The following is a 17,261-nucleotide window of genomic DNA, read 5'->3' on the forward strand; positions in this document are numbered from 1 at the left end:
TTACGCTGTCCCTTGGGGAGGCGCCACAACCCACAGCTCCCCAAATGCTTCCTGGGACAGGCCCACCATTCTCGACACTGAGGCCGGAGAGAGTTCTCAGCGTCTGCTCTCTCTGGCCTCAGCATCAAAACAAATGGGGAAGGAGCTGGAGGAGGCTCCCCTGCCTCCTGGTTGCTGCATCCGTGGCTGCACTGTGTGTCCTGCCACGGCCAGAACCTGTCCCCCGATTCTGGCTGTGGCAGCCACAAGGTGGCCGTGGAGCCTCCACTGGGGAAGGATGCGGCACAATCTCTTCCTGATGGGGGATGACACGCTATCTCCTTCCCCGGAGGAGGCTCCCAATGTCCTTGTTGCTGCAGCGGCACCCATGGCGTGTCTCTCTCTGCGAATGCCACAGCTCGAACCGGCAGAAGCCACAGCCTGAGGTGGCTTCAGCAGCCCTGGTGGGACATGTGCTGTGGCCACGGCCACAGCAAGAACTACCCCTTTGGGCTGCAGCAGCCATGGAGGGACACACACTGCGGGTACCGCTGCAGCAACGAGGCGGCAGGGGAGTTTCTCTTCCCCCTCCCCACAGAACAGCGGCACCCTGAGAAGGTAAGGGGGAACCTGTGCTGCCATTCGGAAGGGAGGGGGGAAGAGAGCAATAGCAAATCCTACCCTTATAGCCTACTCAGTGGACCATTTATTAACGTGTCTCCCAAGTACAACATACAAATAGTCATCTGTGGAGTGGCCTATAGGGGCAGGGTTGGCTAATGTGTCTTCCTAGGTGGCTTAGACTTTGATTTCCTGTATTTTTCAAATTGTTCTCCAAATAAGAAGAGCAGGTCTTCCACACCAAATGCTGCTTCACTCCATGAATTTCCCCCTGCCATATTCTTTAGATGTTACTATGTTTCTGTCAGTTTTGTTCCTTCCATGTTTTATTTTGCTGGAGATTTAATCTTCAGCTTGGTCTATAAAACTTAGTTTGAAAAACATCTGGGAAAACACTGTGTCAAAGAACACTTGAGGTTCTCCCTCAGACTTTCAACAGCAGGTCAAGATGGCAACAATTACTTAAGACAAACCTCCAATCACCTTGGAGCCTCTGGGCAGGAGCTCTCTCTTCCCCACCTAGCCTTTGAATAAAACAGTAATTACTTGGGACAAATCTGCTACCACTCCGAGTTCTGTCAGCTCTATCTAGTAGCTTAATCATACTCTTAAGTGGGAGCTGCCCTCTCCTCTGGCTGCCTTCTCTTACTTCCCTCAAGACTCAAGGAGCTATTACTAGATTCCTTGATCAAATCACACTCAATTCTTGGTTCCTTTATATACTTCAATTCTCTAGAGATTTAGGGCTCCATCACACCTACTTTTTTTTCATGGCATGCACCTGCAATTTTGACCTCGGTTTCATTAGCGCAGCAAGCGCTCGTCCCTTTCACAATTGTCGCTATACCAGTGAACTCTTTTCATTTATTTGCTGCCCCGCCCCACCCCTTCTCCTTCCCCCTCCAGTTCATTGGTTCTTGTCATTGATAGAGGAGATCCCAGTGTTGGTCAAGCCCTGCTAAGGCCCCCCTATTCCCAAGCTGATAGCACTTCACCTTCCTCCCTGGAACAATGCCATGGAGTCTGATGTGGAGCAGGATTTAAGACCACAGTTACATAGTTTCCGTTGAACTCCCCAATCCCAAGTCTTGACTTGCTGTCCATCTTCAAAGAGGCATGGGTGTGTGTGGGTGTATGATTTTCTTTTCTGCATTGTAGATGGGAGCCTGGGATGATGCAGCGTTGTCTACCTTTGTGAGCAGTGTTGGTGGCATAGCAGTAATCTGAACTGTCACCCAGCAGTGGTTGCTCTATAGGAGGTGACTTCTGTTCAAGAGAGCGTGCTTCAATAGTGTCGATATGTCAGAGACTATAACCTCTCCAAGCTGCTCTTGTTAAGAGATGGGGGAAGGAGGGTGACTTCCCAGGAGTCAAATACAGACACAAGATGGAACCTGTGGCAAGAACCCTGCTACAGTGATGTCCTAGCAAAAGCTCAGAAGAGTCAAAGGCAGTGCCAAGAACTGCAGCCAGGGCTGCATTGTAAGGCACTGGTGGGGACATGAGCATGACAGCTCTTGGTGAAAGCCAGCATCAAAGAGGGAGGCTGTCTCTCTGGTCCATCAGACTGAATTACACAGTCTGGGCGAGGAGTTTAATTTTGCTTCCTGACTCCTAGCTGAGCAGAGGAAGCTGCCCCAGCTGGTATAGAAGGTACACAAGGAAGTGAGCTCCCAGAGAGAAAGAGATCAGAGTGAGAGAACAGGGAGCAAACAGTTCAGCAGAGGACGTCAAGGGAGAGATCCGTAACACACACACACAGAGTTTTCTTTTAACACACTCCTATAGTAGGGGACTGTTAACCTTCAGGTAGGTCAGGACAAAGCACAGGCAATTCCTATACAATCGGAAAGGCAGGAAAAAGGAATAAAAGCTATGGAGGGAAAGGATTTGCCAGTGGTGGTGACCTGCTAAGTACAAGCAATGTTTGTGTTCCTGCCTGAGATCAACATGGTGTACACCTGCAACAAGTGCAAGCTGGTTGCACTATTGGAAGAAAAAATGAGAGTACTTGAGCGGTGAGTGCCCACCCTCCAAGGAATAAGAGAAGACGAAGAGTTCTTGGACAGAATGGTGGAACTCCAAGAGAAGCACAGGAGGTGGAAGAGCAACAGCAAGTTGAAGCAGAAGTGGGGATTGCTGAGGTAAGGAAAGCCGAAGAGGAAACTCCCTGGGAAAAGTGGCAGAACTAGAAGACACTCTGCACCAGCAGAACCACTAAAGAGCTATGTAACAGGCTGCAGAGAAGGAATTTCAGGGGACTGTGCACAACAGTGAGCAAGAGGCAGAAAGTCAGTTGAGCACAGGCAACAACAAGAACATAAGAAATGCCATGCTGGATCAGACCAAGGGCCCAAGAAAATGTGGGTGGGCATGGAATTGCTTGCTTTTGGCACAAGCTTTGTCCAGCACAACAGCAGGCTGTTTCCACATATTCCTCCATCTGTTGGCCCAAATCTGTTCTGTAACTATTTGTCTCTCTGCACATAAAGGTTTCCTGCTTCTGCCCCTGGCTTGGTCTGTGGCAGCCCAACTATACTAAAATGGGGTAAGTTGTCCCTATCCTCAATCTTCAGTTGCCATGTTTCACTAGAGAAACCTTCCCCAACCTGGTGCTTTCCAGATGGTTTTTTAAGTTAAAATCCACAGGATTGGTCATACTGGCTGGTGCTGATGGGAGTTGAAGTACAAAACACCACCCAGCCACTCTGTAAGTATACTTTGTTACTCAGTTCAAATGAGTGCTAGAAAAGTTGGTTGCTTCATCACTGCTTCATCGTCGTTTGAAACTTAATATGGCAAAGACTGAATTGCTTGTTTTCCTCCTAAACCTTCTCCTCATCTCTCATTCTCTCTTACTGTCAATGATGTTACGCTTACTCCGGTCAAGGAAGCTCGTAGTCTTGGCTTTATATTTGATTCCTCGCTCTCCTTTATTCCTCATATTGAGGCAGTAGCTAAATCCTGTCGTTTTTTCCTGTATAATATTGCCAGGATTCGATCATTTTTGTCTGTCTCTTCTGCCAAGACTCTTGTTCATGCATTGGTTATTTCTCGGTTGGACTACTGCAACCTCCTTCTCACTGGCCTTCCTTCTTCTCACATCAGTCCGTTGGTTTCTGTTCACCACTCTGCTGCCAAGATCATCTTCTTGGCTCGCCGCTCTGACCATGTTACTCCACTTCTGAAATCTCTTCATTGGCTTCCAATCCACTTCAGAATCCAATATAAACTTCTCCTGTTCACCTTCAAAGCTTTTCACGGTCTAGCTCCTCTCTCATCTCACACTATTGCCCCGCTCGTGCTCTTCGCTCCTCTGATGCCATGTTTCTCGCCTGCCCAAGGGTCTCTACTTCCCTTGCTCGGCTTCATCCATTTTCTTCTGCTGCCCCTTACGCCTGGAACGTTCTTCCAGAACATTTGAGATCTACAAGCTCAATCGCAACTTTTAAAGCTCAGCTAAAAACTTTTCTTTTTCCTAAAGCTTTTAAAACTTGATGTTGCTCGGACTTTATACTGTTAGTTTTACCCTACCCAGTGCCTGTTTGCATTCCCTTCCCCTCCTTATTGCTTTACTATGATTTTAGTAGAATGTAAGCCTATGCGGCAGGGTCTTGCTATTTACTGTTTTACGTTGTACAGCAACATGTACATTGATGGTGCTATATAAATAAATAAATAAATAAATAAATAAATAATAATAATAATAAAGGTTTCTGCTATTGAGTACAGAATTCAGCTTCTGCCTGAAGTGCATCCCTCCTTTTTTTCTTTTTAAAAAAGGAAGCAAATTTGTAGTGCCTGCTTTAACAAACCTTCCTACACAACCCCAGCATTTTAAGAGCGTGTGAGGCAATCCTATATGAACCAGCCTGGGAATAGATCCCATTGAACTCAATGGGCTTACTTCTAAGAAGTCATTTATAAGATTGCACTGTAAACGAGGGTGCTCTTGTCACTGGTGCCTGAGCAGAATTGCTTACAGAAAAGATTATGCTTAGCCAGAGCACAGCATCCAGCTGTTCTTTGTGAAGAATGCAGGTTCTTCCTTTTCTTGAAGTACCATCAACAAAGAGCTACTACAGGCTACATGCTGATTTGTGGGCAGTGTGGGGGGACACAAATCCTGTTGAGGCTCACCTGCAGATCTGGGCTATCCTAAGCAAAAAACATTCCAAGTGCAGCTGACATTTAACACTGTTTCAGGCAATATCCTCTGGCAGAGCAGCCTCCACACAGAAGCAGACACACACATCTCTTGAAGAGGCTGAAGAAGCAACATTGGCTGCTCCCACCATCACACAGGCAATTTGGGGCCTAAGGGTCATTTATTGATTCACTCCTCCAAATGTACAAAAAAATAGAAAACAAGCCCTCCCCAGTCCCACCCACAAACATCAACCAGTCCAGGGCATCCATGGCAAGTGCAGCTAAGAGATGAGGGGGCAGAACTTAAATGAGGGGGCAGCAGCTGGGTCCCCTCTGCCCAAAGTGGCTTTACTTTCCAACAATGTATGCTGCACTATGGGGCCTGGCCTCCAGCTGCGGCTGCAGGGCTCCTCTGCAGACAAGGTGATGCCAAGGCCCCTCACAGATCCTCCTTGGGTGCCTTCTTCTTCTTCTTGGGCTTTTCATCCTCCTGCAGAATGGGCGGGTATGTGGCCTCCCTCTTCAGGTAGCTGATGAAGTCACTGACCTCACGCCCTCCCTGCCAGGAGAAGAGAAATGAGGCACAGTGGAACTACTGCTATGGGGCTAGACTCACATGCCTTCCTCACTTCCCCTTGCCCTTTGTGGCTGCTATTGTTTCACCCACCACACGCTACACTAAGGACATATGAGTAGCCATGCTGGATCAGAACAAGGGTCCATGTAATTCATCACTCTGTTCATACAGTGGCCAACAAGCTGTCGATCAGGAACCCACAAGCAGGACACGGTGCAACAGCACCCTCTCACCTAGAAATGTAAAGGCCTGGGGAAAAACTGGGAAAATCCCCCCCCCCAATTGGAAAAATGGAAGAAAAAATGGATTATGGGAAGTTTTATTTTAGCATGATGAATAAAATGTTTAAGACAAGGTATTAATATATTTACTTCTCCAATTTCTAAAAACTGTACAGTATCAGATTATTACAATTTCTGTGCACCGAGGACAAGCAAGACCTAGGTTGCAAATTGAGATTACAACTCTCAAACGCAAAAGCAAGATGCATTTCTGCCTCTAGGGGGCAGCACTACCACTGAAGCAGAGGCTGAAACTGATAGTGATGGCTATAGCTCAGAAAATAAGTCTGATTAAATTTCATGCATATTCATTGAATCTTGGTCCCCCCGCCCTTTTTCTCAGTTCTTTTTATGGGAATGGGTGCTTTATGTCTGCTTGACAATGTGGAGGACTAGCAGAAACATTCTTTGTTACTAATGTTAATGGTTTCCTCTGTTGTTATTTTACATTATTTTTTTCCTGCTCCTCATAAACTGGCAAAACCACGGAGGTTCCTTACTGTTCAGGTGTTCCTTACAGTTCAGGAGCTTGTAGCTCCATTTGTTACCAAAAAAGGTAAAAAATTTAAAAAGTAAATTTAATTTGTAATAATTGCTTGAATACACTGTACATTTAATATACCAAATGTGATAATTTTACACCAAACCAACTTGTACATAATTACATTTTATGTTCCTAAAGTAATGAAGTGACTTTCAATCTGTAAAAAGTGCTAATATTGCATTCCCCCCACCCAATTTTTCCAAAAATTTGTGTTTTCATGGCTTCAAAATTTCCGTAAATTTTACATCTATACCCCACCCCTGTTCCACAGCAACTGGTGTATACTACATAATTAGGTAAAGAAAATGGCCTTACTGCAGGGAGACCACTATTGAGAGAGATTGTGGAAATCTTGCTCTAGAAAAACCTATTACAAGCTGACAACTCACCTCATATTTCTTTGGACTCTGCTTGCTACCCGCAGGAGTAAAATAAATTGTGGGGAAGCTACCAAAAAAGAAAAGACAGACCAGATACAATTAGTGCTGTGCTGTTCCTCCTGAATAATTGCCCTACAGAGTACAGAGGCCTGTCATGCCACAGGCCACACAATACAGCACTTCTTCAAGGTGACAATGCCAGGCAATCCAGCCCAGAGCTGGAGCCCAAAGCATTCATATGAACCCAGATGCCAATTACCACCCAGAGCTTTTCTTACCCTCGGACTTCGTAGGAAGAAGGCACATCATTGGCTGTGGCATCCATTTTGGCTATAATGATGTTGGGGTCTTTGCCAAGCTGTTGAAAGATAAGTCGATCAGCAAATGCACGTGGCAGCTGTGGCTAGAGGTTTGACCGGAAACCAGCCTTTCAGTCCCCTTGGGGCTGTGTCACACCTAGAAAAGAGCTTGCCTGGCAGCTATTCCGCCTGCATGCTCAAAGCCCCACCATCTGCAACAGGGACCACCATGAAGAGAGAGCCAAACTTGGGCACTGCCTACAGGAGCTGTCCTCTCTGCCCTAGCCCTCCACATGGCCTACCTTTTCTGCCAGCTCCTTATATTTGGGTTCCAGATTCTTGCAGTGCCCACACCATGGCGCATAGAACTCTATAAGCACGTCTTTCCCCTCAGCATTTACAATTTCATCAAAGTTCTCAGCCACAACCACCTGGAGAGAAAACATGTAGGCTTAAATCAGTCTTTCAAGTGTCACACAGAGTTCAACTTTCCTAAACAGGCTAACTAGCTCCGAGCTCTCTTTAGGGAAAGGCACAAATAGAAGCAGCTCCCACCTTCACAGGTCCATCATTGCTCTCTGGGATTGGCTCCGATTTCAGGTATCTTTTTAAGTTTCCATCAAAATAATCCTGAAGGAATCTTTCCAAGGCCTTCCCGTCACGGCTGCAAACCAAAACAAGAGAATGTTTCCAACTAGTTTGCTCCCATCTGCGACTCCCTCTAGAGCTGCTAGGGAATTTCAGACCGCCGTATTGCAGTTTTGTCAAGACTGCTGCTTTCTATCTGTTCTGGGGATCTGCCCATACTGATAATTTGAATGATTCAGTATAAAGTCAATGCAATGTCTTTTCTTCAGAATACTCCAGGAACAGTTTGCAGCCCGTCTCCTCCCCTCAGCAAAAGGTTTACTTGCATGTGTGCCCCATGCTGTTAAACTGAGATGACAATCCATTGCTAAGGTGAACACCGGATGAAGTGCTCCACTTACGAAAATTCCTCCTGCATGGCAAATTTCTCTCCCTTGGCTGTCCTGATAGCAACCAAAGGAACATCGGCAGTGGACCCATCCAATCCAAACTCAGAGAGCTCATGGCCAAAGGTCTTCCGACTAGCAACAGCGAAGTTCAGTTTGTGCCCTGCATCCAAGAAACTCCGGGCAACCTTCATCACTCTGCAGAAACAAGTTAATGAATTAGATCTACTGACTTAATTAGCGCCAACCTTGGCAGTTCCCTGGCCCTGGAAAGGTTCAATCCCATGCAAAGTGGAACTCAGGCCCTTCACTGTGAAATTACTCACAATTTCCGCAGCTAATGGAATTCAGAGAATTGGGAGCAGCCTAGTGGAGCCCACAAGGTTGTTACCGGCAGAGGGCACAGTCTAGAGAACAGTGCTGCTTCCAGGCCGAGGCATGCTGACAAACTGTTTATACTGACAGTAGAAAATGACTAGGTTAGCTCAGTAGCAGCACTCTTCCTTCATATACAGCCCCACGGATAAAAAGGATTCGCAGTTCGCTTTGGTAAAGGTCAAATTTGGCTTCTTCTAAACAAGCTAAATTTGACCTTTTTAGCATTCCATAATAATAACACCACCATTTTGGAGAAGGAGCAAATAGTGGGGATTTTGGCCACCAAATTTGCCAATGTGGTAGTGGGTTGCACCAGGGGCCACATGCACACCTGCTATACAGGTAGCAGGACTAGAAAATGCCTTTAATATGACAGGCTGGATTACATAGTACAGGAGTCTGATTCTGGATAAAGAAGTTCTGCAAATAATTGGTGAGCTCATAAGAATGTGTGTTCTGGAAGGATTGTTGGCCACTGCATGCATTTTTTAAATAGTTTCAAGTGTTTTTTTAGGAACCTTGTACTTTACAGGGATATTCTGCAGGGACCCAGCACCAGCCTCTTACTTGTTTTAATGACTTCGGGGGGGAAGCTCACCTCATCTCCAGCCTGCCCTTAGAAGGCTCGAATCTGGGGTTGGCATGTTTCTCCTGGGAAGGAATGCAATTGCCTGGGCCTTCTCTTACCTCCATTCATAGCTGAGCAAGCACTTCTGCAGCCTCCTCCCCTTATGCCAGCCTGTTGTTGGCGTCTTTCCATCATTCTCCCCAGGAAGGAGATTATTAAATCAACTCTCACAGGCAATGGTTCAGCACTTCTGACCTGGGTGGCAAGGCTGCAGAGCAGCAGCAAGTAGTGTGGCCAGCCAGTGCTGTGCACTCAATCAATTTTGTAAACCGCCCAGAGAGCTATGGGGCAGTATATAAATGTAATTAATAATAATAATAATATAGAACTACAACTGAAATAAAAATACACACAGATCTAATGCATGTGCCTGAACTTATCATCCAACAGGTGTTTCGTAAATGGGCGCTGTTAAAGCAATTATCACTGTCTATATTTTCTGTATTTCAATTCCTTTTCCCCCAAGCAAATATACACAAATATTTACGAACATACACTCCTCAGAATAACATTTCATGCACCTGATGGTGGGCTGCAGTCCATGAAAGCTTATACCATAATAAATTTGTTAATCTTTAAGATGCCACAAGACTTGTGGTGGAAGTCTAGTCTGTTTCCTTGAACAATCTGGGAACTAAACCGTTTGCAGTTCTCTGCTGTTTTATCTGGTGATTCAACTTTAGCCAGAAAGGGAAAGAATTTCAGTTCCACAGGAAAGTCATTGCTATACCCTTGGCAGGGAGAGGGATCTCACCTATTGCGCCAGTAGTTGGAACCCTTGGGATTCTTTTCGTAGTCCACATCGTAATAAGCCACCAACAAGTCCTTCCCTTGGATCGATTCTTTATTGTCTTCAGTCATGTGTGGACAGATGCCAAAGCTAAAATACAAAAGCAGCACCCATTTTGTTAGTGTGTGAACCCCTCCATAGGAGAGAACATGCACACATTGAAGCTGCAGAAGGGCTGCACTCACATGTTGTCCTGAAGAAACTTCTTGATCTTGCCAGTAGTGATCTTGTCCTCTGAGTATTGCACAGAATCGTCCTCAAACTTGTTTGCCAGATGTGGGGGACGGAACAGCAAGATGCCCCTGTGAAAAGTTGACCATTGCAGCTTAACAGTAGGCAAAACACCCCCAGCCAAACAGGCTGCACCTGCTACGTTCAGCCCCCAAATGGGGCTACAACCTCTTTCAATACAGGCTTGCAGTCCAATAAGTTGGCAGGTGCCTCAGCTGTTTAACCAACTCCCTGAGGACATGTTGCCTGACAATCAGCAAGCACCTCAAGCTCTGACTTGTCTGCTCCCTGCAGGTAGTAGGATAAACAAGAAGAAACCGGCCCAGAAGGGACTTGGGATTTTTTTGCTGTCAGTGAAAATGGCTCCGTGGAAAGTACAAGCCACTGACTTGCAAACACAGTTGCCAACAGCAAGGCCTGGCTATCCTGGGGAACCACCTCATGCAACTCATCCCCTGCTGCTAAAGCTCAGCTCAACAGCTTCAGCCTCAATCCTTCCTAAGAACTTGCCACACAAGTGGGTAAAATTAGTTGCGAAAAGCAGCTCTCCCACTCATGTGGGGCCACCTCCAAAATACTGGCCAAAGCTTGCCCTGGCAAAGTGGCAAGTTCCTGCATGTAGGCTCCCCTCCCCCTCAACTCAGTGACATACCTCCCGTTACTGAGTAATGTTGGCTTCCCTTGTCTGCCAGGCAGCAGTGGCAGGGGCAGAACTTCGATTAGTCCACTCTCTCCCAAAGAGCTGAGGAAGAGGCTGGGAACGCAAACTGCTCAGTTGCGTCAGGTTCCCATTGATGCGCCAGGAGAGCAGGAAAGGACTGTCCTGCACCTACTTGTTTCTGTCCAGGTGGTCACCGAGGGACAAGTCTGGCAAAAACCCTAATCCCAGTCCTCCCCTCGCTGACTGACTAAGTGAAAGAAAGACACTCTGTTCGCTTTCCCCCACCCCAACCCTGTAGTGGTAGTTGGGGAGCAAACAAAGGTACCCTGACATTTTCTAGAAGGTAGAGCAAAAGACTGACTGAAGGGTTCCTCCTCTCACAGCCCTGCCTTCTCATGGAAGAGTTAATCCCTTCCTGTGGCCTCCACCCTCTGCTGACAAAAAACTTCTGGCCTGCAAGCCTAACATGCCCCACCAGCTGCTCTGCAATCACTGACTGGAGACATGACCATTTTCCTGGTCTCACTTCCAGAATGCCCAAACCACCCAGAGCACTTTGGCTATGGGGCGGTACAGGAATGTAATAAAATAAAATAAATAAATGAAAAAGCCAAAAGGCTTTTAAAACCCTAATTTCACCATGGAGGGAGGGGGCATTGTTGGAGTGGCTACTGGGGAGGGAAGCGCTAACCCTCCCCAACACTCTTGACTACTCCTTGCTGCAATCAGGCTTTTAAAATACTGTGTAATTTTAAAAAACTAGTTGTAGCGGGGTGCGTGCGTTGGGGTTACCTGTGGTTGCTGGAGAAAGAAGAGCCAACACTGTCCACCCTAACCCTGCAACCCTCCCCCCACCCCCAGAGTGATTTTAACACCAGAAAAAGTGGTGAGGAGTTAGGTCTGGTGTTGAACTTACACAGTTGTCCTATATGCTGTTTATTAAATGTACGTTTAAATGTCAATTTTCTTGTTTCTTAGAGTAGACCCCAGATATATTGGGTAACTGTAGGCTTCTCATAGAGAGGGACGGGCATCAAGCAAGCAGGCACTAATAAACATGCTAACAATTGCTAGCTATCTTCATGTTAAGCAGCTGCCTAATTTCCTCTTTACTGAGTTTCTTTCCCCCTGTATTGGAGTGTTGGAATCCATCATACAGAAAGTTAGTTATCGCTTGCAATGCATGTACTATCAGAAAAGGATATAAAGATCGAGCTGAGGCTTAACCAATTTGGCCTCGCTCCAGGGAAACATGCACAATCAACCTGGACAGCTTTGGGTTCTAGGAATGATCTCTATTATGCTGTTGATTGGAGCCCCAGCAAATGCCAGCTCTTTGGGAGTGGCAACTCCATGGGCTGAAGAGATGTGTGGACTTTGTTTGCATTGTTATACTGCATCCATTTTCTATCAATAAACTATTATTCCTTTACACAAGTGGCCTAGTTTCATTTTGGTAATCCAAAGAATCAACTTTGGCTGGGTCCTGAATAGATCACACCTCCAGATTAAGACACCACCATCCCTTGAAAAATCTCTCCTCCCGTTACAATCAGCCTGATCGCAGTGGGGGATGGGACAATGTATGAGTGTATGTATATGAATGAGCTAGCCAGTTTACATGTCAGTTAAGACACTGTCGATTAATTTAACTGTGGGGTGCTGCGGGCCAGTGTGTGAATGAGGCCTGGGCAATCGCATTTCAGCACTAAATGCCAGCAGCAGGACAGACTTGCTCACTTAGGGATGTCGTCTCCAACGTGCTTGTCCAGAACCGATTTAGTCCTCACACCGAAGAAAGTTCCCCACTCCTATTTTATACCCATGTGAACTTCTGGAATTTGTGTGTCTTGTTTTACTTGTATTTTAGTGGGAAAGAAAGGATAGGAGCCACCACACACTAAACACTTACTCTCCATCTGGCTCATATTTCTTAATTAGCTCCTCATCGCTGGTGTGCCCAAAGCGGTAATGGTCCCGCAAGTTGCTTGCTGCTTTCATGAACTCTGAATGTGCATCCCCAAACAACTCCTTGAAGAAGCCTGCAAATCATCATAAGAAGCAACAGGGATGATCAGCGGTCTGGAAACAAAGCTCTCTGAAGAGAGACTGAAAGAACTGGGCATATTTAGCCTGGAGAAGAGAAGCCTGAGGGGAGACATGATATCACTCTTCAAATACTTCAAAGGTTGTCACACTGAGGAGGGCCAGGATCATCCCAGAGGGCAGGACATGGAGTAATGGGCTCAAGTTACAGGAAGCCAGATTCTGGCTGGACATCAGGAAAAAAATCCTGACAGAGCAGTACAATGGAACCAATTACCTAGAGAGGCTGTGGGCTCTCCCTCACTAGAGGCATTCAAGAGGCAACTGAACAACATGGATTCCTGCATTGAGCAGGGGATTGGACTCAATGGCCTTATAGGTCCCTTCCAACTCTACTATTCTATGATTCTACAAAGCAAAAGAAGCTGTGTGAGAGAGGATCAACAGAATTACTCTTCCTAAACCCTACCCTAAGGAACAGCTCAGCCTGCCCAGGCCAGTAGACTGCTACAAGAACAGGCCTGGGCTCCAAATCCCAGTTAAGAAACATACCCAGCCCCTGGCCTCTGACATTTGCAGTTGGGGGAGAATTAGGAGTGTATCACATTTGCTTTGGAAAGGCAGAGACCTACCAAGGATGCAACACCTCAGGATGAAATGGAAGAAGCAATGGAGCTCTGCCATGTACAAAGCTGCCTGGGGGCCTGTGCACATCTGTGGGATATGATGCTCAATACCAAGAAGATCCGTGAGGCTTGCCTCCCCCTTTGCATGCAGTGGCCCTCGAGCTACTTACCCACTACAGCAGCATCCTTTTCACTGATGAATTTCTCAAAGCCTTCAGAGCGGAGAGCGACTGAGGCAGGCCCAGCCTGTTTCTTCAGATGGCTCACGATTCCATCTTGGAGGAAAGTTGAGCACAATTAGAGCATGCTTTGGGCACCCTAAACGTAAACAGTCCTCAAAAAGTTCTCTTTGCTTTAAACCTACATTCCATTAAATCCTGCAATAGGACTGCAGCAGAAATTAGCTCTTCTGGTCAGTCTGGGCTCCTTTGGCACTACAGCAGCCAGAGACTTGAACTGTAATTCCTTACCAGCTGTCCTTGGTCCATCGTAACTGCCTGACTCCTCCCCATTCCTGAAGATCTTGAGAGTTGGATAGCCACTCACTCCATACTTGTTACAGGTGTTTGAGTTTGCTGTGCAGTCAACCTGAGAAAGGATGCAAGTAGACAGATACTTAAAATGCATGCTTACAACTCTCATTCTAACATGTCTCACAAAAGCTTTCAGCAGTGTGTACTAGCGTGAATATGTGTGCATGTACAGTCACACATGTACACATGTCCATCCTCAACAGAGACTCTTCTTTCCCTCCCAGGGGAGGGGATGGAACAAATGAGCAGCAGACACAGACGCACGAAGCCTATTTTCATCCAACCTTAATATCCACAACATATATATATATACACTCCACAATGGGCTTATCCCTATCAATAATCAAGCTATTAAAACAGCAGTATTCTAATTAAAGGCAACATCTGTGTAAAACACAAATGTAAAACCAACCTTCACGAGAGGAACTATTCCTTTTAGTCTGGTGGCAGCTGACTCGTACTCTGGTGCAAGGCGTTTGCAGTGTCCACACCTACAAGATAATGTTAATTATAATGAATCATAGAATAGTAGAGTTGGAAGGGGCCTATAAGGCCATCGAGTCCAACCCCCTGCTCAATGCAGGAATCCACCTTAAAACATCCCTGACAGTTGTCCAGCTGCCTCTTGAATGCCTCTAGGGTGGGAGAGCTCACAACTTCCCTAGGCAATTGGTTCCATTGTCATACTGCTCTAACAGTCAGGAAGTTTTTCCTGATGTCCAACCAGAATCTGGCTTCCTGTAACTTGAGCCCATTATTCCATGTCCTGCACTCTGGGAGGATTGGGAAGAGATCCTGGCCCTCCTCTGTGACAACCTTTCAAGTATTTAAAGAGTGCTGTCATATCTCCCCTCAATCTCTTCTCCAGGCTAAACATGCCCACAGTTCTTTCAGTCTCTCCTCATGGGGCTTTGTTTCCAGAACCCCGATAATCTTCGTCGCCCTCCTCTGAACACGATCCAGCTTCTCTGCATCCTTCTTGAAGTGTGGTGCCCAGAACTGGACACAATGTTTTTATACTTCTATCTTATTTATTACATTTTTATACTGCCCAATAGCCGAAGCTCTCTTATTTCACCAAAGACTACCACTGGCCTGAGATCTCACTTTCATCTCAAGAACTTGAACAGGAACGAACCAGCCACTCTCATTCATAAGAACAGAAAAACTATACTGAATCAGATCAAGGGTCCATATATTACAGCATTCTGTTCATCCAGTGGCTAACCAATTGCTTGCGAGAAGCCAATGAGTAGGACCTGAGTGCAGCAGCATAACTCTGCTTGTGTCCCCCAGCATCTAGTATACACAGGTAACTGCCTCTGATACTGGAAATAACACATAGCCATCATGACGAATAGCAATAGTTAGTCATATAATCCCCTTTTAAAGCTATCCAAATTGGTGGCCATCACTGCATCTTGAATTACGTGCTTTATGTGTCCTGACTCTCCCAGTGTTCAGCTTTAAAGATAACCATAAAGTTCTAGTATTATAGAAGTGGGAGAAAGGTGCCTCCCTATCCACTTTCTCTACACCATGCAATCTTGTACACCTCTATCATGGCTCCCCTTACTTCCCCTTTTTTGAAAGCCAAAATATCCTAGCCATTGTAATCTTTCCTCATAGGAGTTGCTGTGGCCCCTTAATCATTTTGGTTGTCCTTCTCTGCACCTTTTCCAACTCCATAATATTCTTTTTAGGCATGTACACAACATTTCAAGTGTGGTTGCACCAGAGATTTGTATAAAGGCAGAATGACAACGGCAGTTTTTGTTTAGACGCTTCTCCTAATTAGGTACAACACATTATTTCCTTTTTGACAGCAGCCGCATATGGGGCTGACATTTCCCTCTACCTATCCACCACGACTCAAAGATCTCTTCCACTAGCTGACTCTGAATGGCGAGAGCCTCCCAACCGGTGCTCGCTTCCGGACAGCGGACTAAGGCTGCTCGGCGAAGGGGCCCCTCCCGCACAGTCCCCAGCCAATCCCAGCGGCGACCCCGTCGAGGAGCCATTCAGGAGCAGCCACGGCAACCAGTCTCCACCCTCCAGAGACAACTGCCCCAACGCATGCTGGGGGCTGCAGTTTTTAGAAACCACTGCTAAGACAGCAACCCCGGCCCGCCGCCGGACTCTCCTCCGGAAGCTCTTCGGCCTCGCCGCCCCGGGCTCTCCTTCCCCCCGCAGTCCGGCTAGCCGCGCAGGAAGCCCCTGCGGCCCCTTTCCTACACCGAGCTCCCTGCCTCGGCAAGAGGGGGCGGGAAATCCTCCAAGGCGCCTATGAGGCGAGGCGGTGCTACCGGCCCCGCCGACCGCCGCCTCCTCGGCGAGAGAGGGAGGCCTCTGGGGAGCAGGAAGGCCCCGCGACGCCCCTCCGCCCCGCAGGCCGGAGCCCGGCTGTTCCCTCGCCCCGCGGGGCGGGCAGGAGGGAGGGCGCGCTGCATGCACAGGCCCCAAGGGCGCCAGCGCCTCGGGCGCGGCCCACCAGCACCACCCACCAGGGCGCGTAGAACTCGACGAGGGCGACGCCGCGGTCGGCCAGGCCGCTGTCGAAGTCGTCGTCGCTGAGCTCGAGCACGTCGGAGGCGCGGCCGGGCCGGGGCACGAGGGCGAGCAGCAGCGCGAGCAGCAGCGCCTCCATGAGGGTCAGCCACCGGCAGGCGAGCGGGCGCGAGGCGAGGCGAGGCGAGGCGGAGAGGCAGGTCCGGTGGAGGCGGCAGCGGCGACTTTCGCTTTCTCTCGCGTTCGCCTCAGCGGGCAGCTAAAGAGGAGCCGGAAATCCCGCCCCCTCGGGGAGACAGGCCGGATCTGCAGTGTGGCAGCCGCTCATTGGCCGGCGAGGAGAGGCGTCTGCTGAAAGAGGCGGGACGGGCGTGATCTCGTCGCCGGAGCGACGCCGGAGGGGCCCGTTGCGGCCTGCCCCCTCCCCCCCGGAAGCCCCGGAGGTGGGTGCGACTCGCCGTGGCTCGCTTCGGCCTGGGAGGACTCGTCCCTCGCGCCGTGCTGTTCGCCAGCGTTGCCCGGGCAGCCCGTGCCCAAGGGCCCTGCCTGGGCCAGCTACCGCCCGCTGCTCTTGGGCTTCCACCGCCCGGGCTGCTGCTGCACTGGCGGAGACACGTCGACGTACGAATAGTTTGTCTCGAGGCGGGCGCCTTTGAAGCTGCCCCCGCAGGCAGGAGTGCTGCTGCTGCTGCTGCTTTGGCCAAATTCTGCCCCTTTCGGCAGCGGTGGCCCGTCGGCCCTCGTGAGGCGAGTCAAACCGCTGGCAGAAATGGGGCTTCGCCCCAAGTTGCGCAACCACGCGTCGCCTGCAGCCCCCACGTCTCGTGGTGGACCACCCCATTCACACTAGCAGCACAGGCCTCCGCATCCCCACAGAGGCCAGCTCACTGGCTTCTATCCCAAATCGACCCTGCTAACGCCACACTCTTGTTTCTCTCTCCAAGCCCCACCCGACTCCGCCTTCAGTTTTCTGTCCACAGGGAAAGGACTCATTGTTCAAAATCCCCCAGTTCCCAAAGCGGTAAAGATTGGCATGTAGGGTGTCCGATTTCGGGG

At 48.3% G+C, this 17,261-nt stretch overlaps 1 protein-coding gene across 1 annotated transcript; it reads right to left on the reverse strand.

Moving 5' to 3' along the window:
* Window positions 1-4,909: 4,909 nt before the first annotated feature.
* On the reverse strand, window positions 4,910-17,198 carry PDIA3 (protein disulfide isomerase family A member 3). Its single transcript, XM_063142681.1, is given in 16 exon segments — window positions 4,910-5,308; window positions 6,541-6,598; window positions 6,810-6,889; window positions 7,133-7,261; window positions 7,386-7,494; window positions 7,820-8,002; window positions 9,565-9,690; window positions 9,786-9,902; window positions 12,405-12,534; window positions 13,335-13,439; window positions 13,635-13,752; window positions 14,110-14,188; window positions 16,202-16,459; window positions 16,461-16,553; window positions 16,765-17,011; window positions 17,156-17,198. Coding segments are annotated over 16 exon segments (1,995 nt in total). The 3' UTR covers window positions 4,910-5,188.
* Window positions 17,199-17,261: the final 63 nt, after the last annotated feature.

This window comes from Elgaria multicarinata, chromosome 16, assembly GCF_023053635.1.
Source record: "Elgaria multicarinata webbii isolate HBS135686 ecotype San Diego chromosome 16, rElgMul1.1.pri, whole genome shotgun sequence".
Classification (NCBI taxonomy): domain Eukaryota; kingdom Metazoa; phylum Chordata; class Lepidosauria; order Squamata; family Anguidae; genus Elgaria; species Elgaria multicarinata.